This window comes from Zea mays, chromosome 10, assembly GCF_902167145.1.
Source record: "Zea mays cultivar B73 chromosome 10, Zm-B73-REFERENCE-NAM-5.0, whole genome shotgun sequence".
Classification (NCBI taxonomy): domain Eukaryota; kingdom Viridiplantae; phylum Streptophyta; class Magnoliopsida; order Poales; family Poaceae; genus Zea; species Zea mays.
The window spans coordinates 131,244,633-131,265,010 of record NC_050105.1 but is presented as its reverse complement, the minus strand read 5'-3'; the positions used below and the strand labels follow the sequence as shown (position 1 = coordinate 131,265,010).

Here is a 20,378-nt window from a genome sequence, read left to right as displayed (position 1 = left end):
TGGTTCCGAAACAAAGAAAAATATAGTCGATGAATGAAGTGGGGACCATGTGCACAGACATGGAGACAGAATTGGACCCACTGTGTGTGGGAAGGAGAAAAAAAAGATGCGAGTTTTGGCCACGAATGTCATCGCTCATCAGCCATCAGGTGCCGACGATTCCCGCCCAACCCTGCACTACCAATCAGGCGTACCCCGGACAGCGGGACAGGACTTCCTCTCCATGCTGGACGAAGTCGAGGCCCGCACTACACCTTTGCCGCCGACGTTTTTCCTCGGCGGTTGGGCGGCGGGCGCCCAGAGGAGGGCTCTTCTTCTAAGCGCGTGGAAAAAGACGGAGATTAGGGTGGCTGGGTGCGTAGTATCCAAACGCGCGCATGTAAGTGCAACTGTCGGTCTATTACAATAAATCTATATTTCTCTTAGGTATAATAGAGTGGGCAAAATATCTGATACCTAAATCCTGAACCCAATTTACCCAAACACGGATCCGAAATACCCAAACCTGAATTACACAATCACAATTTCGGGTAGCAATAGTAAAAACCCAAATTTAATTTGGGTAGTTCGGATAATGCTACTCGGTACCCGAATTACCCGAAATACAAAAACATAACATGGTTTGATGCAATATAAATCTATTATTTGGAATGAATTAATATAGATTTATGCTAACCTAATAATTATAATAATTGATTTGTTGTTAGTAATTGTAATAATTGATTTGTTGTTAATTAATATGAAGACATGATGTGATTTAAAAAACAGTTGTTTATGGCTTTAAATGTTACTAGAATTCCTTGAAAATGATTGGTTTTGTTAATTTTAGGTATATCGGGTAAAACACGAACCCAAATCCAAATTATCGGGTACTCGAATTTTTGGGTATTATTTTTTTAGATAAAAATCGGATAGCAGTTTTTAATACCCGAATTTTTAATTACCCGACTCGAATATTTCAGGTAACCTGAATATCCAGGCCTAGTAAATACCATACTTAATAAAGCATTATAGTAAATACCTAAATTTTACCAAAGTTGTATTTTGTGCCTATAAATAGAGGAATAATGTCATGTATTTAGACATCTTCTGATCGAAGAGGGGGTGGTTAACTGTAATTCTTCCTTTGTCTTGTAAGCTCCGCAAAACCGAAGGTATAAATGTAATATCTGATTTAATATTGAAAAAAGTCGTAGGGAGTAAGCAATGTTCATATGATTACACGATATGTTTATTATTCATACTTACATTCTAAAAATTATTGTTCTGTCTATATTGTCCTTATTAATTGGAGTCATACTTTTTATCTTTAAATTCAACCTTGTTCTTAAAGAAGGTGAATTTAAAGGTGAAGGCAGGGCCGTCCCGATAAAATTCGAGATCACGTACGAAACTAAAACTTGAGGCCTACTAGGCTAAAAAAATTAAGATTAAATATACAATATGTAGTATGTAGTACATTGCAATAGGATATATCAAGAACGGTACCTATTTGAATAGCATCATTCTTTTAGTATTTTTTGAAATGAAGTCTTCAATGATATGCTCATAATCAATTTTCTCCAACATTTTGCCTTCAAGTGCTATTATAGCCAAATCATTAAGTCTTTCTTGTGTCATTGTAGAACGCAAATAAGTCTTTAATAGTTTCAATTTAGAAAAGCTTCGCTCTGCTGTTGCAACTGTCACAGGAATAGTCAATAGAACTCTATATGCAATATTTGCATTAGGAAAACAACCATGCTCCCTTAAAAACCGTAGAATTTCAATAGGCCTCATTCTTTCTTTTGGAATAAATTCTCGTAGAAACTTCAACTCCATATATAGTTCTTTGGCATCAATATCAGACGTTCCATCCTTTTTAAGGACATCCTCAAGATTATCACAAGAAGACTGTAAGCCCTGATCATCCAACGACTGCAATGTTTCTGAAGTAAATAAGAAACCAAATTTTTTTGGTAATCTTTGTACTGCTCAAATCTCGTCGTAAGAGAGGCAATAGCTTGATCAACTAGAGGTACAAAATACTCTACTCGAAATAAGTCCTCTCGAGACATTGTGGCAATATTTGTGTCTTCTGGGTTTTCATCGTAATGTCTCTTTCTTTTAATTTGTCTTTTTTAGGAAATGTTGTATCAATATCCATCTCAAGTGCGATTTTTTTGGCTGACTCCAAAGCTTCTAAGAAACCAGTTTCCCAATAGCCCTCAAAGAAAGAAAGAAGCCCTTGCACTTTCTCAATAGCAACATCAATAAGCATATCCTTTGCTTGCATTTGTTTGCTTACCAAATTAACAGCATACAATACCTCATACCAAATGACTACCGCCACTATAAATTCATATTGTCCAAGTTCATTATTTGCTAGACCTTTAGCCTGATCATTATCAGTATCAGATACCTAAAATTAAAAGAAGGAAAACATTTTTAATATATAAGATAACCAACAAAATTATATAATTAATTCAATACCAATATGAAAATATTGGGTACCTCAAGTAGAGCCTCACAAATGTCTGCACATTGAAATCTGATAGCTTTAACACTGTCAATGCGACTCTCCCATCATGTAGCTGAAACTGACTTGAGAGTCAATCCAGTTATGTTATCTTTTAGAATCTTCCATTTTTTAGTAGAGTTAGAAAACGTTGTGTAGATACGTCGGATGATTCCAAAAAAGTCTTTAGCTTTGCCACAAGTCTTAGTAGCCATATCACAAAGTGTTAAATTAAGGCTATGACAACCACAAGCAGAATAGAAAGCTCTGGGATTTACATCCAAAAGTTTCCTTTGTACACCTTGATGTTTTCCTTTCATATTTGACCCATTATCATAGCCTTGTCCTCTCACATCATCTATGTCAAGATCAAGAACCTTTAGCTCATTCTCTAGTACATCAAAAAGTGCTTGTCCAGTCGTGTCATTTACATCTAAAAATCCTAGAAAGGATTCTTCAATGCGAACAAGACCTGACGACGAGTCCACATATCTTATAATTAAAGACATTTGTTCTTGGTGACTTGCATCCGGGGTACAATCAAGTATGACAGAGAAATACTTTGCACTCTTTATTTTCTTAATAATTTTGGACTTAATAGCAGAAGCAAGCAAATGTATCAACTCATTCTGAATCCTAGGACCAAGATAATGAACCTGAGTTTCTTCATTTGTAATACGGCGGACATGCTCTTGAATAATTGGATCAAATTCAGCCAACATCTCTACTAAGCCCAAGAAATTTCCATTGCTATCATCATATAGTTTGCTATTACTTCCACGAAATGCAAGATTATGTTTGGCAAGAAATTTTACTATGCCCACAATTCTAAATAAAACTTTCCTCCAATGGTCCTTTTCTTTCTCAAGTTGTCGCTGAGCAGCTTTATCAATAGTTTGATTAGTTTGCAATCTACTACGTAGCTCATACCAAGTGATTATTTGAAGAAGAATGCTAGACAGAAGTCTATTGAGTTGGATGATGATAAAGAAGGTGATAAAGACGATGAAGTTGAAGTATTTGGAGAAGGGGAAAGTAGAGCATCTCATCCAGTTGTTCAGCCCAGTTCCGGAACAGCCCAAAAGAGAAGGCTCTCAGCTGAAGCAAGCCAAAACAATCAACACGTGTCGAAGTCTTCTAAGTCAATTGCATCCATGCTTCGCAAAGCACCTGAGGATGTGGTTCGTGAGAGGCATTGCAAGGGCAACACTCAAACTACATTGCAGCGAAAGAGCAAGGAGGAGAAGGAAAGAACAGATATTTATGTTGCTGATTTTATTTATGAGTGTGGCTTACCACTTAATGTCATTGAAAGGGAAATGTGCCCTTGGGCCATTTCTAAGTATTTTGGTGATTGAGTGCCAACTCAAGTGCTTAAATGTGAATTTATGCAATGGATGAATAAAGTGCAAATCAAGAGCAAAGGTACGTTTCTAAGTCTTAGTACATTGGTTTTGTGTACTAATATACTTGTCTAAGTATTGGAAACAGGAAGAAAAAAAGAAAAGGAAAGAGGTGGCTGTGTACAGCCAAGGGGCTGTTTCGGTCTGGGGCACCGGACTGTCCGGTGGTGCACCGGACAGTGTCCGGTGCGCCAGGCTGCCTCGGCCGAAGTAGCCGCTCTCGGGAATTCGCCGACGGCGTACGGCTAAAATTCACCGGACTGTCCGGTGTGCACCGGACTGTCCGGTGAGACAACGGTCGGCTAGGGTCAACGGTCGGCCACGGATTCTGCGCGCGACACGTGGCCAAGCCAACGGTCGGAAGGGGGCACCGGACTGTCCGGTGTGCACCGGACATGTCCGGTGCGCCAACGGCTCCCAGATCTGCAACGGTCGACTGCGCTGTTTAAGGAAGGAAATCGGGCACCGGACAGTGTCCGGTGTGCACCGGACTGTCCGGTGCGCCCGATGACAGAAGGCAAGGATGGCCTTCCAGATTTGTTCTCAACGGCTCCTAGCTGCCTTGGGGCTATAAAAGGGACCCCTAGGCGCATGGAGGAGGACAACAAGCAACCTCAGAGCATTCTTGATCATCCACACTCAGTCTTTGCGCATTCGTTTGTCATTCTAAGTGATTCGAGCTCCGTTCTAGTGAGAACTTTGAGATAGTCTTTTGAGCTCGATTCTTGGTCGTGTGTGTGCGCATTTTGCTGTGGATTTGTGTGTGTTGCTTCTCTTCCTTACTCCGTATTTCGTTGTGAATCTCAAGTGTAAGGGTGAGAGACTCCAAGTTGTGGAGATTCCTCGCAAACGGGATATTGAAAGGAAAAGCATAACACTGTGGTATTCAAGTTGATCATTGGATCACTTGAGAGGAGTTGAGTGCAACTCTCGTCCGTTGGGACGCCACAACGTGGAGTAGGCAAGTTTTGTACTTGGCCGAACCACGGGATAAATCACTGTGTCTTCTCTGTGTTGAACTCCTTGTGATTATCATATTGTGCAAGATCTTCTCTCCAGCCACTTGGCATTAACTGTGCTAACACTTAATCAAAGTTTTGTGGCTTAAGTTTACAGGATCACCTATTCACCCCCCCCCCCTCTAGGTGCTCTCAGTCATCAACTCAAGGGCCTTTGAGATCATGCTTGAGGCAGTTGGGCAATATGGTCCTGGGTATGTGAAACCTTCATATCATGATGTTAGGGTGTCATTGCTTGAGAAGACAAAGAATAGTGTAGATGAGATAAGAAAGACTCATGAGTTGGCTTGGACTGAATTTGGTTGCACACTTACGTCTGATGGTTGGACAGATAGGAGGGGTCAGTACTTGATCAATTTCCTTGTCAATAGTCCAACTGGCACATTTTTCTTGGAGTCTATCAATGCCTCAAGTGAGCTGGCACATAGATTCATACCAAAAAGATTCATACCAAAAAAAGGAACAAATTGGAGCACCAAAGGTTAAACAATTTGGTTTATATCCAATACAATAGAAAGATGGCAGCTATGTTCCAAAGATTGCGTGAGGAGGGAAATATTGGTAACCCTTTAATTTTAGAGGATTTCCAATGGGACAATGAGTGGGTGGACAGTCAAAATGAAACAGTTAGAGAAGGGGATGATCTTGCATGGGCTCATGTGGATGATGCAATCGGTGCTTCTAGTTCACTTCAAGGTCGCAACTTCCCAAGAAGAGCCCGATATGAGTCTGTTTATTCAAGGCGTTGTCAAGCTGCTTCTACACAGGAGAGAGTTATGGAAGAGGAAGAGCAAGGCAACGAGGGCAATGAACAAGATGATGAAGAGTACATGCCTAATGATGATGAAGAAGTGGATGACTTTAGTGAATCCCCACATAACAGTCCAACTCAAGTTGGTGCTAGTGGTGAAGAAAATGCAATGGATGATCTTGATTTGGGAGATATTTAGGGTATCTAGTATCTATCTAGCTGCAGCAGCAGCTTAGCTATCTAATGGAGTTTATTTCCTTTCAAGTTTGAACTATATTTTCTTGCTATTTGTTTTCCAATTTGAACTATATGGTTGTTATGACTTATGAGTTTATGACTTATCACTTATGTGGTTGATTTGGTTCAGTTTGAGGCTTCAGATGAGGTAAGGCGTGTTGTTTATTTCAGTTTCGTTCAATTTCAGACTTCAAAAGGGGTAAAACATCCTCTTTCTTCATATATAATTGATATATTGTCTATATGAAGCCATTATATAGGCAAAATAGCCACTATATTGGCAAGTCGACTGACTTATCGACTAGTCACCAAGTCGGTACCTTGTCGACTCGACTCGACTTACCGACTTGAAAACCTTGTCTAGAGGTGCTACTCTGAAGCCTTAACCATTACGCTAAAGACTCTTTCGCACTAAGAGTACAATCTAATACCTCGAATCTATTTTCAAAAAAATACAAAAAGAAAAAAAATTGAAGAAGATAGTTTCAACTTAACACGTGGATAAAAACTTGTAACAACTAATAAGATTAAATGTTGAAAGCCAAAATATAGTCATGATGTCAATAAAAAATGCAACAAGAGCTGATATAACTTAACTAAAGTTTCAACCAAATACATATTAAAGATCCATAGAGGTGCAATGTAAAATATGAAAAATATAGAGTAATTAGTAAGAAAGTTCGGCCAATAGGGGAAATACCGTCCCCGCGGTATTATATTAAGAAGAAGCTCAATTGTAGCCCCGATAGAGAAAGGTCACGAAAGTTGGCCAAGCGTGCAACATGAGGGTCTCGCCCCCTATAGGCTAGATCTTTACTCGTGCTTTGAGCCCTCCTAAGCCCCTACACGAGGATGTCTCACCCCCCTATAGGCTAGATCTTTACTCGTGCTTTGAGCCCTCCTAAGCCCCTACACGAGGATCCGACCCCCTATAGGTCAGTCCATCTCGTGTGCGCACAACCAAGGGAACCAGCAAGTCACCTTTTTTAACCTCAGCCTAAAATTCGCTCCCACTGGAATTCAAACTCGAAACCTAAGGAGTGATACTCAGACCACCTAACCAACTCAGCTAGAGGCGTAGTAATTAGTAAAATTATCACAAGTTCATAACCTAATAGAGATTATAGAGTATCCATGTGTATTGTTTTAGGAAATGAATAAGGAGATACAGAGTAAAGATAAGCAAATTTAATTGGTTGTACTTCATAAAACTTTTAATAGTTGTAAATAACATAATATTCTAGGCCATGCTAGAGCAACGTTGATTGACTAGTATTTCCTAATTAAAAAATAAATCCTACTGTTTTTCCTTCTTCATATAAGAAGATATGCAGCTCTCATGTTCGAGAAAATAAAAATCTAAATGATTCCAAATGAATAAATCCTCAAAACATATGCAAAGTAACAGACACGGTTAAAGATCGATGCCATTGGGAACTAGCTGCAGTGTTCAGTAATGCTTGTTTGATGTTTATTAATATCAATATATCACAGCACCATACAAAGCAATCAGCTTTACTACTTGAACTTTCAGCTTAAATAAGCTGGAATATGGTAAGCGATGCATTGTAGGAAAATTGTACAGGTAAAGTTGTTGCAAGTTAAATGTAGCTTACCTTACGAAATATTCAGAGACAGATCCACCAAAGATACGGCCAGCAAAGTTGCAGAAGCCAAAGAGGCACAACAAAATAGTTGTATCATTAGCACCAACAGACATTCCAATCTGAGCCAGGTTATTGAGAACAGTGACTCCTGTGCCAACTCCACAAAAGTAAACAACAAACAGTAGCCAGAAGTCCGCCTTTACTAAGGCTTCACGAAATGTGAAATCACCCCCCCTTCTTGGCCCTCTTTTGTTTTTCAAATTCACTGCTCCCTCACCCTCAGCCAATAGAACATCCAAATCAGTACTGTCATCAGATTCATTGGTACCTGTAGCAAGTGTTGTTGAGGCACTGCCCAGAAGTGGTTGTGAGTTCTCTGGATCTGCACCAGACAGGCTATCACTTGAATAAGATGGAGCAAGGGTGCTGGAATTTTCCTTCGTTTGTTTGTTTGGATAAAGTGTCATCTTTATTGGTATTACAAGTGGAGCAAGGAGCAAAAGTATCATTATACTGAACAAAAGATAGGTGACAGCCTGACTTAGTTTTAAAGTATCACCAAGTATTGTAGCAACCAAAAGGTATATTCCAAGAAGAACACTTGATATTTGTGTGTACATGAAATGACTGTGTTCTGTTGAGTTGTCCTCATCCAGTGATGGAGTGCAAGGCTTAACAAAATACATCACCACAATACATGCTGTTGGGATCCCTAAGGCAAGCAACAACAAAAGATTTGTAGGTGAATTCCCTAGCATTCCATTAACGGGGCGTTTGGATCCCTTCATTTTAGAAGAATTGGAATTCACTCAATAAAGTAACTTATTTAGTTTGGAATTTGACATTCCACCACTTTCCAAAGTTCAGATATAAGCCTATCTCAAATTCATGGGGTGGAGGGTGGGAAATGATTTTATGCATAAGTAGAATTTGTTTCTACTCTGTAACTTACATGACACTCTTCGTCTCACTCCTATATAGTAAAAATATAGCACATAAATATCTTCGACATCTTGCTAATAATAGTATACAAATATATGTTGCATAAAACCGAATTAGCTTAATTGATATATGTCTAAATTACTATTATTAGAATGGAATTCAATTCCAATGATCCAAACGGAGCGTAAATGTTTCAGTGTAGACAGCAGCACTAACAGCAACATAACCCTTGATGAGACCAGCAACAGTGCCTCGGCTGAGAGGGAAATTCCTCATGTTGGTCACTAGAGCAGCAGTGCCCAACCATGCACTGCTGTTCGTGCCAATACACAAAGCTACCCACCACTGCAAGCATACAATAAACTTGTCAAGGTACCCGGAAAAAAAAGGACATAAAAGAAGCTGACTCTTGAAAACAATCTGAAAAAATGCATACTGATGTTGCAATAAATGACATAGTTTCACAGAAAATAATGTTAAGAGATAAGTACTTGTGGGGGATGTCAAGAGATAACCTAATTGGCAAAATTAAACAAATATTGTCCGATAGGCCATATGGTGATGGTTAGAGTGAACACACCAACCAGTTCACTTATACTATTATACACTTCAATACCCTCACATGCAGCCAGAGAGAAAGGCGCAAACGTGAAAATAAATGGGTGAAAGCACAAATTAAGGGTCGTTTGGTGGGCTCTGGCTTGCCTAAGGGTCCGTTTGGTAGGGCTCTGGCTCGCCCAAAAACAGCTCTGGCTTTTCCTAAAAAGCAGCTTTTTTGGTAGAGCCGAAGCCATTTCGCAAATCGTTTGACAGAAACGACTTACCCTAGTTTTGTAAAACACACTCTATATTAAAGTGTTTTTAGTCATTGATTTTAGTGATTGTTGCAATGACAAAATGAGCACAACGTCCTCACCTGAACGGGTAAAATCGAACTGGAACATGAGCACAGCGTCTTCAGCGTGCTTTTGAATTATAAAATCGAAGCTAACGTGCAAGAACACTGGATGCATGCACGACTAGCTACTGGATGGACGAACTGGTAACGTGCATGGTATGAGCAAATATTTTTAATGGTGGGAGGGGTGAATTGCAAAACTGAGAAGAGCAAGAGCCAGTGAAGCTACTATTTGTGGCTTTGTCTCCGCGGTACAAAAACGACTCAGGCTTTAGATGCTTTTCGCAATAAGTCGTTTTTAAAAAAGGCGTTTGGCAAGGCTCTGGTTTTTTCAGAGAAAAGCCAAAGCCGAAGTCCTGCCAAACAGGCTCTAAAAACAACTCTATCTCTGGCTTTTCCTAAAAAGCAGCTTTTTTGGTAGAGCTAAAGCCATTTCACAAATCGTTTGGCAGAAATGGATTATCTTAGAACAAAGTCATTTCTCTGTATTAAAGAGCCAGAGCCGGTGAGGCTACTATTTATGGCTTCTTCTCAGTATTACAAAAATGGCTCTGCCTTTTAGGTGCTTTTAGCAGTAAGCCGTTTAAAAAAAAAGGTGTTTGGCAGGGCTCTAGCTTTTTTCGTTAAATGCAAGTGGTATTTGACTATAGTCACTCTATTCCAAATTATAAGACATTTTGGTTATTTGGGATAGTATTTACTGTGGCGAAAGGGCCTCTAGCTGAGTTGGTTAAGTGGTCTGAGTAGCACTCCTCAGGTCATGGGTTCGACTCCTCGTGGGAGCAAATCTCATGTTGTGGTTAAACAATCCCCTCGTATGTCCCACGCCAAAGCACGGGTCTAAGGTCCGGCCACTGTCATTCTCACATGGGCTACAATGTCGTTGTGTATGGGTGGGATAAGGGTTTGGAGGTTTTCTCGACCTGCGTGATGTCTTCTTCTTAATCTAATACTGTGGGACAATCTTACACCCGCAGGTCGAGCTTTTTTAGTATTTACTGTGCACTTAAATATACATTATTCTACATACATAGTAAAGGAAATATATCGAGCAAAGTGAATGAAAACTGTCGGAGAGGGAATTCTCCGGCCGGGTGGCGGAGTGCACCCGCCCTAAATCCTAAGATGAGGAAGGGGCTTAAGCGTTTTGCCTGTCCTGCTAAGCGAACATCAAGCACATAAACACGCGAGGATTTAGAGTGGTTCGGGCCGCCAAAGCGTAACACCCTACTCCACTGTGTGTTGGATTGTTGTGGAAGCTTGAGAATTGAGAGTCTAAGTTGGGTCTGTGTTGTAACGTTGCATGCCTCCCCTTTTATAGTTTAAAGGGGGGCATGTACAAGGGTACTGAGCCCCGACATGTGGGCCCAGGAACATAGCGGATGTAGTACTTGGAGCTACTAATATTTGCTGCTGGGGCAATCTTCTTGTGCCCTGACACCCGAGATCTGCGTAGCCTCGTCGTGCAGGGGAAGCTTCTCGTATAAGGGATGATGAGCACAGTGCACCGTGCAGCACGGGCGCACTGTTTCGACAACGGACTAGACAGGTGCGCCGTCTGCAGGGTGGCCCTGGCGCCGCCTGCCAGCGGAGTGGACAGGACGCAATAAATGCTGAGGGGGCACATCGCCTGTCAGCAGGGTGGACAGGCGGCGCGTCCTTTCCACAATAAATGCAGAGTCTGCGCGGTCTAGGGGCCTTACGTCAGGCTCCGTCCGCTGGCTTATGTCACGGGCAACGAGCCACGCGGCAGCATTGGGTCTCCGCCTGAGCGGGGAGCGCATGCGCAGAGTAAGGCCTGGACACGTGTCAGTACCGAACCCTTGCTCATGCTAGGGTCTCCCCTGTCTCGGGACCTTGATGTGGCCCGGACCTCCCTCGAAGGGATCTGGACCCCATCCAAGGGACTCGGCATGCTCACTTAGGAGTCCCGGGCCGTAATCGGGGGTCCGGGTTGTGCGTACCGGGGTCCGGTGCTCCCTCGCAGAGGTCCGGTCCAACTGATACATCCTGGATGTATCATCTTTCCTCGCCACATGGTGCCCCTTGAGCTGCCCATGTGGTGGGGTCGAGCGTTGTTCACCGTGCGGCTAGGGAACGCCGTACGGGCACCGCGCCTTCATACTGTAGTAAGGGGTACCCCTGATTCAGGGTACCGACAGTGGCCCCCGGGCCCGCCTCAGGGGAGGATGTGAACCTGCAGGTGGGGCCAAAGTTTGACTGGCGATTGGCTCGCTGCTCCTGCGCGCCCGTTGATGCAATTACTGTCGGCCCGCCCATGGTCATGCCGACTGCCACGCCTGTCCCCGCGGCTGACTGGCCCGTGACCTCCGCACTTAATATCTTTGTTGGGCCATGCGTGGGGTGCCTCGAGTCGCTGCATTGGTTTTGAAAATTTATCATCTCAGTCTTCTGTGATGGCCTCGAGGAGGCACGATATTGGCGCGAGCGGCGGTGCGACTTTTCTGCACCCAGAAACCGGCGCGCCGGAGGCCTGACATGTGGGCCTGGGCCCCCATGCCAGAGGTTGGACCACCGTTTGCAGCGAAGCCGAGGGGGCGCACAACCGCGGGGCGGTTGCACGCTTCTTGTCCGGCGGTTCGCCTTCTTGACCGTTGGTTGCGGCGAAGATGAAGGGGCGCACAACCGCGGGGCAGTTGCACGCTCCTTGTGCGGCGGTTCGCCTTCTTCGCGCTTCGGGTCAGCTTGTATGACATGTGAGGCCTGGCCCCCGTGTCATAGTATGGGAACCTTGGTGCGCATCGGGGGAGGCCCTGCCCGTGACGCTTCGGGGCGCGAGCGGGGAAATCTGCCTTTAAAAAGGGGGTCATCCCTCGAGTAGTAGCCATGTCTTGCTTCTCTCCCACTCGCGGTGCCCTTTCGCCTTCGAGCTCTCTGCACCCTTTTGCCTTCAAGGTTTCTGCTTTGTGTCGCCGTAGTTTGCCATGGCCTTGTGACTTCATCCCGAGCGCGCCCAGACTGAGTGAGTGCTCGAAATGGTATATCGCCTGCTTGGATGGAATGTGCCGGCGCTCGGCAGAAGGATTTGCGTCGGCGTCATCCACTCCGATGGGCTTGCCGCTAGAGAGTTTGTGCCTTTTATCCTCCCTAGCGGGCCGGTGCTGCCGGACTTGTTTTTCCTCTGCTGGAGGTGCGCGGCCTTGTGGGAGCGGCGCTCTTCCACCGGTGCTTGGCTTCAAGGATGTTCATCAGCCTCGCGGTGGTGGGGAGTGGGCTGAGTCGCGGCTTCGCCTCCCACATGGGCTGGTGTCCGCCTCTTCCTCCAGCATTCGGAGGAAAAGGATGATCACCAGCCTTGTGAAGGAGGCGAACTTCGGCTACGCGGTCCCGGCCAGACCGCAAGCACCGCCTTCCGCTGTGCTCCCAGCTCCATGGCTTGGATGGTCTTGTCCTCACCCCCGTAGGGGGACGGAGGCGAGGACCTCTTCGCCATGGCGCGCACGCTGAGGTGGTCGCCACCACTGGGGAGGCTGCCCGGCGCAGAGGTGGTGGTCGCCGTTGGTGAGGCTGCCCGTTGCAGAGGTGGTTGCCTCTGTTGGCGAGCCGCTCGGAGCTGAGGTAGTCGTCGCTGCTGGCGACCCGTCGGTGTAGAGGTGGTCGCTGCCGTCGGTGCAGAGGTGGTCGCCACCGCTGGTGAGCCACTCGGCGCTGGCTACCACGCGGCCCTACTGGTGTGGAGGTAGTTCATACCTGCAGAGTAGAGATGGAGCTAGGACTCCACTTGAAGGCGGATGTAATACTTTTGCTTTTTGTAAGGTACTTTTGAGTACTATTTATCAAGCAGTATTAACACTTATCTGTGTACCACTTGTCCCTGTTGTGTGTGGTGTAACTGATTCTTCATTGGTACCTGGCCCTCGGGATGTAGGCTCGATTCGTCGAGGCTGCAGACCAGCATACCTAAGAAAGAGTTGGCAATGGCCCCCAGGAGGTAGCCTCAACTGGGATCTGAGCCTGCACACAGCTTTGGCTAGGGAGCATTAGTAGTACACCCACGTGACCCGCCATCTGACACTAGCCATCCTTTGATACATACTCGGGACCTGCAAGGTTTAGTCTGGGAGGCCAAGTTGTGCGTCCGGACCCCCTGGATGGTGGTTCTAGGTACTAGGACACCCGTCGCAGAGTGGTGGAGCGTGCAGGCCCGCGGTACGGGACCAGGCTGAGCGGCTACACGGGCTCCGGACCACTCCAGGAGACAAGTGCCCATTCTCTAGTTCCGGACCCCAGGTTGCCGGACCCACAGGACTTATAGCTCCAAATACTAGGGTACCTGTCACGGAGTGGTGGAGTGTGCAGGCTTTCGGGTACGGGACCAGGCTAAGCGGCCACACAGGCTCCGGACCACCCCATGGAACAGGTTCCCGTTCTCTAGAACCGGCTCCCAGGCTGTCGGGCCCTCCTGCTTTCGCAGAGAGGTCCTAAACTGCAAGCCTGGCTGTTCAATTCGGATGTCATTATGTCTGATGGAAAGGGAACTGTTCGGGTGGGTTAGATAAAATAACATCCGGAAAACTGCAAGGTAAGACCATAGAGCAGTAGGATAAAACTATCATAGAGGCACATCTGAGGGGGTAAATCTTTTCTTTATAACATGTCATGCATGGGTGCAGACCAACAGGCCGGGCTTATGAGGGCGGACCTCACCGGGTTGGCGTACACGTATGCGTTACCTAGTAACAAAAGGGAAACAAATTCGACCCCTCAGACTTGCTCCTATGGATAGAACTTACAAAGATGCTCCAGAGGTGAGGGAGAGGTACTCTTTCGGTCATAGCAAGATAGTCACCCCCGGGTCGGCGTATTCCCGCCACCTTGAAGGGTCCTTCCCAGCTGGGGGAGTGTTGCGGAGCCCTTCTTGGTTTGGTACGTGTCGTAGGACTAGGTCCCGACCCTGGGTTCCCACCTGCGTTTGATGAGGGAGTCCTCGTCCTCGTGCTGTAGCCATTTCTGCATGGACCTGTCGGAGGTCTGGACCCGTGGGGAGTCCAGAAGGGTTTCCGGGGGAAGGCAAGCTTCGGCCCCATAGACCGGGGAGCACGGGGTCCCTCTGGGGGTCCATCTAGTTGTCCCCACCGGAGTAGGAGCCTCCAGCGAAGACATCCTTCAGGTCCCCCTCAGGTGACTGATACCCGAGGTCCCATTCAACTGCGGCCACCTCGTCGTCGTCGACCTTTTCTTTGCCAGGTCGGCGACGAGGTGGGGAGTCGTCCTTGGAAGACTGCTCGCGCCGCTCGCTGACGCGTTTCGCGAGGTCAATGATCTCGCGACACTCTGCGGCGTTGTGGCGACCGTTGGGGTGCACAGGGCATGAGTCGTTGTTACCCCTCTGCGGCCGTGGGCGTTTGTTGCGGTCGCCCCGGCCCCCGGTCGCGGCTGCAACGACTAGAGCGGTGGACCGCGATCTCTGGTAGTCGCGGTCCTTCTTCTTTTTCTTCTTGCCGTCCCGGGGGACGGCACCCGAGCCACCCGACTGGGCAGCCCCGGTTTGTGGGGCCGAGTGCCATGCACGGCCCTCGGCGGCTCTGGCGCATTTGTCGGCCAGAACGAAGAGTGTAGAGACAGTTTCCATGTCATGCGTGGCCAACTTCTCCAACATTTTCTCATCACGTACTCCCTGACGGAAGGCCGTGATGATGGAAGCATCGGAAATGCGAGGTATAGTACCTCGCACCTTGGTGAAGCGGGAGATGAACGTCCGGAGAGTCTCCCCGGGCTCCTGCCTTACCGCATGGAGGTGGGCCTCCACACCGTGCTGCTGGTAAGCACTGGCGAAGTTCGCAACGAACCGCGCGCAGAGCTCTTCCCAGGAGTAGATTGACCCTGGGGCGAGGTTCATGAGCCAAGTCCGGGCAGGACCAGACAAGGCGACATGAAAATATGTTGTCATCACAGCGGTGTTTCCACCGGCTGCTGTGATAGCGGTGACATACACCTGCAGGAACTCCGACGGATTTGACGTTTCGTCGTACTTTTCCGGCAGGTGTGGCCGGAACTTGGGTGGCCATGACGTCGCGCGGAGATGATCCACGAGAGCGGCGCAGCCCACGCCGGCCAAGGGGACACACCCGCTTGGGACCGGGTGCCCATTGGGGTCTGCGGTGCCACCGCAGCGAAGTCTTGATCGAGGTTGCGGCCCTTGATGTTTTGGCGGCGCTCGCGCGCCCTTTCTAAAGAGGCCCGGGCGTCCTCTCCCGCGCGCCTGCGGTTGAGTTCGGCCCGTAGGTCGTTGGTCTGTGCGTCCCTCACTGAGGGTGAGCGCACAGACGCCGACACCTAATGTTGGCGCCGGGATGACCGTGGCCTCGACCTGGTCGAGGTAGAATGTGCCATGCCGAGCAGTCGGTCGACGTCGTCCCGCCACTGCTTCATGGCCCCTGGTGAGGCCGTGAAGCTTGGAGGGTGTCGCAGCAACTCCCTGGCTGCTGACAACGCTCCCGGAGCCGCCCTCAACGAAGTCCGGGATGTCTGTGCAGCTGTATGTTGCCGTGCAGCATGCACAACAGCAGTGCCCGGCACTGGGCGATTGGGAACTTGTGGCGTGGAAGAAACAACTTCTTCCTCCACCAGGAAATCCGTTGAAGTCTCGGCGCGGTGCTCCACGATTTGCACCATCATGCTGAGCGAGGATGCAAGCAAAAACCTAATGCCTAGCCCCCTACCTGGCGCGCCAAATGTCGGAGAGGGAATTCTCTGGCCGGGTGGCGGAGTGCACCCGCCTAAATCCTAAGATGAGGAAGGGGCTTAAGCGTTTTGCCTGTCCTGCTAAGCGAACATCAAGCACATGAACACGCGAGGATTTAGAGTGGTTCGGACCGCCGGAGCGTAACACCCTACTCCACTGTGTGTTGAATTGTTGTGGAAGCTTGAGAATTGAGAGTCTAAGTTGGGTCTGTGTTGTAACGTTGCATGCCTCCCCTTTTATAGTTTAAAGGGGCGGCATGTACAAGGGTACTGAGCCCCGACATGTGGGTCCAGGAACATAGCGGATGTAGTACTTGGAGCTACTAATATTTGTTGTTGGGGCAATTTTCTTGTGCCCTGACACCCGAGATCTGCGTAGCCTCGTCGTGCTGGGGAAGCTTCTCGTATAAGGGATGATGAGCACAGTGCACCGTGCAGCACGGGCGCACTGTTTCGACAATGGACTGGACAGGTGTGTCGTCTGCAGGGTGGCCCTGGCGCCGCCTGCCAGCGGAGTGGACAGGACGCAATAAATGTTGAGGGAGCACATCGCCTGTCAGCAGGGTGGACAGGCGGCGCGTCCTTTCCGCAATAAATGCAGAGTCTGCGTGGTCTAGGGGCCTTACGTCAGGCTCCGCCCGCTGGCTTATGTCACGGGCAACGAGCCACGCGGTCGCATCGGGTCTCCGCCTGAGCGGGGAGCGCATGCGCAGAGTAAGGCCTGGACACGTGTCAGTACCGGACCCTTGCTCATGCTAGGGTCTCCCCTGTCCCGGGACCTTGATGTGGCCCGGACCTCCCTCGGAGGGATCTGGACCCCATCCAAGGGACCCGACATGCTCACTTAGGAGTCCCGGGCCGTAATCGGGGGTCCGGGTTGTGCGTACCGGGGTCCGGTGCTCCCTCGCGGAGGTTCGGTCCAACTGATACATCCTGGATGTATCATCTTTCCTCGCCACATGGTGCCCCTTGAGCTGCCCATGTGGTGAGGTCGAGCGCTGTTCACCGTGCGGCTAGGGAACGTCGTACGGGCACCGCGCCTTCATACTGTAGTAAGGGGTACCCCTGATTCAGGGTACCGACAAAAACGTATTATAATTTAGAAGTAGTAGGATTATGGCTTCAACTCCTAGTGGTCACAGTGTGACTCTATAGGATTATGGAGTGGATTACATTTTTTCCCAGAAAGAACAATATACAATAGCCTAACAACCACAGTTTTATAATCTAAATTCTAAACAAAAACAATTTTATCTTCAGTCGAAGTAATTCATCAATACCTTTAATAGTTTATGATAAATAAACAATAAATTTCCATTTAAGTATGTATAATTATACAACAACATTGGTTTTGGTTGATAATGCACCTTCCATCCGTATTCAATAATTATTTTTTGACAAACACTCCTTAATCATAGCATAATTCAGTAAACATGGCACTCTAGAATGTGTTCTAAAGTTAGAGGCCAGCAATAACCATAGTTTTTTATGAATAATCACATAGTTTTACCAGGCTCAATAATCTTTTATTAAGCTGTAAGTTAAAAAACAAGTTGGGCTAAAGTATAAAAGTGCATTGCAAAGAATCTATAAAGCATAATAATTGAAGTCAACTTCAGATCTTTGTGGTAAATGGTAATAGAAGTTCGATTTTACAATCTTACCAAAACAAGGTACCAATAAAGATCCCACTCATATAGTCGCATCAGATTTCTGTGAATCAAACTACTCGGGGTGGATATATATCACAAAGAATGAAAGAATTGATATCTAACATACAGGAGAGCTGTGTCTCATCACTATACTTGAGAGAGAAGCACAAGAGTACAAAGGTACAAGGTAGGCTGTGTATGCGACAAACATAAGGAACTAGAACTACCCAAAATAGCATGTAAGGGGAAGCACACATGTCAGGATTTATTTGTGTGGTCGGCCACCGAAACCAAATTCCTTCCACTAGCAGAAATGATTTGTTAAAGCATGCATGAATAAGCAACTTATGGATCACAACCATCATTACAATAAAATGTAAATGACTGCAGTAAAGAAAGCCTTATCATTTAGCTTCAGCCAACTGAAAACAGGGAATATGTGCGGGTTTTACACTTTTACTGTCAATTATGCAATTAAAAACATGCACGTGTGGATTTCACTTGCTTTGCTTCAAACAAAAAGGCTTAAAATATCTCAACAGGCTAAGTGGCTAACACCACGGAATTGTTCAACGAACACGACTAGAAACTACATTTGCTGCCGAAATTAACAGCCAAAAAGAATTAAAAATCACTAAATAGATTTTGTTTCCAATCAAACTCGAAAATAGAAGGTTGAATAGCTAACTAAGAATTAAGCCCCGACTAGCTCGTTCAGTCCTTCCCCATGGCATCAAGGACTTTTCAAATCAAGCGAAACAATGACGAACACCCTAAAATATTATGCGAAGCAAGCACACACGTCAGGAGCTATGTCGGCGCAATACGGGAAGGGACGAAAGGGAGGTAGGGGAGCGTACCACCCAGTAAGGCATGGCGACGGTCTTGGTGACGACGAGCCAGAGCGTGCCGAAGCCGAAGAAGGCGCAAGCGGAGCCGATGACGAGGATGAGCCAGGGCGGGAGGCGGTTGGCGAGCACCCCCGGGACGAGCCCCACGTTCTCGCCGACGTCGTTGCCTACGCCGAGCATGGTGAGCGCTTGCTGGTTGTACCCGAGCGCCTCCTTGATGGCGTGCGAGTAGAGCGGGAACACGTAGGCGCTCCCCGCCGCCACCTGCACCCACACCGCTGCCGCCAGCCCGACCCACGGCGGGCGGCTCCCCGCCTTCACCCGCCCCGGCCCCGGCCCTCCTCCACGGCCCGACATGCCGCCGCATTACCCCCGATTCCCCTCCGCCCTCCTGTCTCCTGACTCACCTAGCGGCGGCGGGGGCGGACTGGTGACTGGCGAGGTAACAGCAGTACGCGCGCAGGCGTTGGCCGTGGCTACAGCAGTACAGCCTACAAGCTACAACGGCGGTATGGCTTCCTCAGTGCCTTCACCAGTTGGCCGCATTTGCCTGGTGGCTGGGCTCGGTACGTCAGCGGACTAGTCCCAGTACCTGCGGCTGCGGGCGCGGGGCGGCCAAGCGCCAACTCGGTTATCGTAGCCGTCGAAGGAGAGGAACTCTGGTCGTGTTTTTCGTTCGGTGCTGGGCTGTTGGCCGTGAGAAGGTGAAGGACCTTTGGTTGCTCCTGTAACTCTTAGCCGTAGAAGGTGAAATCAATGTATATAATTTAATGATAGCATGTTAGCACTCTAATTATTTTAACACTAAATATGTTATTATTATGTTATCATGTTTAGCTAATTTTATAGAAAATAATATATGGCATGTTTGCTTTATATTAAAACCAGTTGTTCGGACTAATGCAGCTACAATCCACAGAGACAAAATAAATATTGTAGGAGTAGAAGCCGGTACGGATTAAGGCCATATTTGGCACAACTTATTTTCAGCTTTTTCACATATTTAAGCAAAAACTATACCAAACAGGAAGCTTCTGCAGCACCTTATCGGTTCAGTTGCTTCTCATAATGAACTAAAAGCAGACAATAAGAAGCTGCTTTTCACCGGCTTTTTGGATAAGCTGCTTTTTCAACAAGCAGCAGCTACACCAAACAGGGCCGAACAGGCTGATACATTATAACTAGTTGGTTGCTCGTGCGTTACGACGGCTCACAACAATACCCACGTAAACTATCAACCAAAAAGATCTCAAGATTTTTTATTGATTGTCTCCACTCTTCGCATAATATTTTTTTTATTTGACTAATTGATGTTGTTGTTTACTCCATCCAATATTTCTTGATACAACACGTCCAATGAAGAGGGCGATTAGAAAAGAGTTCACAACGACTTACTGAACAAACAAAGGTTATAGAATGTATAATTCCACCATATAGAGACCAAATAAGAGGAAGTTTGTGAGCTCAAGTTTCTAAAATAAGTCACATGAACTCAAACTTATAAAAAAGATAGATCAAAATATGGAGTGGTTGCTAAAGTTAGGCATCAATAAAAACTGGATATAATTACTAACGTTTAAAACCAACAAATAACATTTCTTTTTACTGTTAGCATGATAAATCATTGCTACTCCATCCAATTCAGCAACCTCAAACGCCATGGAGTCCATTGCGCCAATGTGGTCTTAGAAACGACCTAATGCATGCAAGAGCCAAGAACACAAGGGACGAGCATCCTGTGGTAGTGCCCGCATGGATCTCTAAATCATAACACATATTTTGCAGGATCCATGAGCCATCATCATAAGAACACAAA

The 20,378-nt window shown here is 46.8% G+C and overlaps 2 protein-coding genes and 1 pseudogene across 2 annotated transcripts; all 3 read right to left on the bottom strand.

The window, feature by feature from the left end:
* Positions 1-1,482: 1,482 nt before the first annotated feature.
* LOC118473596 (uncharacterized) lies at positions 1,483-2,283 on the bottom strand (annotated as a pseudogene).
* A 29-nt stretch (positions 2,284-2,312) lies between these two features.
* LOC109942928 (zinc finger MYM-type protein 1-like) lies at positions 2,313-3,566 on the bottom strand. The gene is made up of 2 exons (XM_035963503.1): positions 2,494-3,566; positions 2,313-2,401 (listed from the first exon to the last, which is right to left on the bottom strand). Exon 1 carries the CDS (start codon positions 3,544-3,546, stop codon positions 2,566-2,568), a length of 981 nt encoding a protein of 326 aa, XP_035819396.1. The 5' UTR covers positions 3,547-3,566; the 3' UTR covers positions 2,313-2,401; positions 2,494-2,565.
* On the bottom strand, positions 2,752-19,231 carry LOC103641819 (protein NUCLEAR FUSION DEFECTIVE 4). Its single transcript, XM_020546123.3, has 3 exons — positions 18,572-19,231; positions 8,645-8,801; positions 2,752-8,280 (listed from the first exon to the last, which is right to left on the bottom strand). The coding sequence occupies exons 1-3, from the start codon at positions 18,917-18,919 to the stop codon at positions 7,520-7,522; spliced, it is 1,266 nt and encodes a 421-aa protein (XP_020401712.1). The 5' UTR covers positions 18,920-19,231; the 3' UTR covers positions 2,752-7,519.
* Between the last annotated feature and the right edge of the window lie 1,147 nt (positions 19,232-20,378).

What these genes read in the sequence shown, in the direction of transcription:
- LOC103641819 (XM_020546123.3), bottom strand. Translation starts at nt 18,919, where the DNA reads ATGTCGGGCCGTGGAGGAGGGCCGGGGCCGGGGCGGGTGAAGGCGGGG. An exon ending in TCGCCATGCCTTACTGGGTG is followed by an intron (nt 8,802 to 18,571) that starts GTACGCTCCCCT and finishes GTATGCTTGCAG; the next exon opens with TGGTGGGTAGCTTTGTGTAT. An exon ending in TGCTGTCTACACTGAAACAT is followed by an intron (nt 8,281 to 8,644) that starts TTACGCTCCGTT and finishes CCAAACGCCCCG; the next exon opens with TTAATGGAATGCTAGGGAAT.
- LOC109942928 (XM_035963503.1), bottom strand. Translation starts at nt 3,546, where the DNA reads ATGAGATGCTCTACTTTCCCCTTCTCCAAATACTTCAACTTCATCGTC.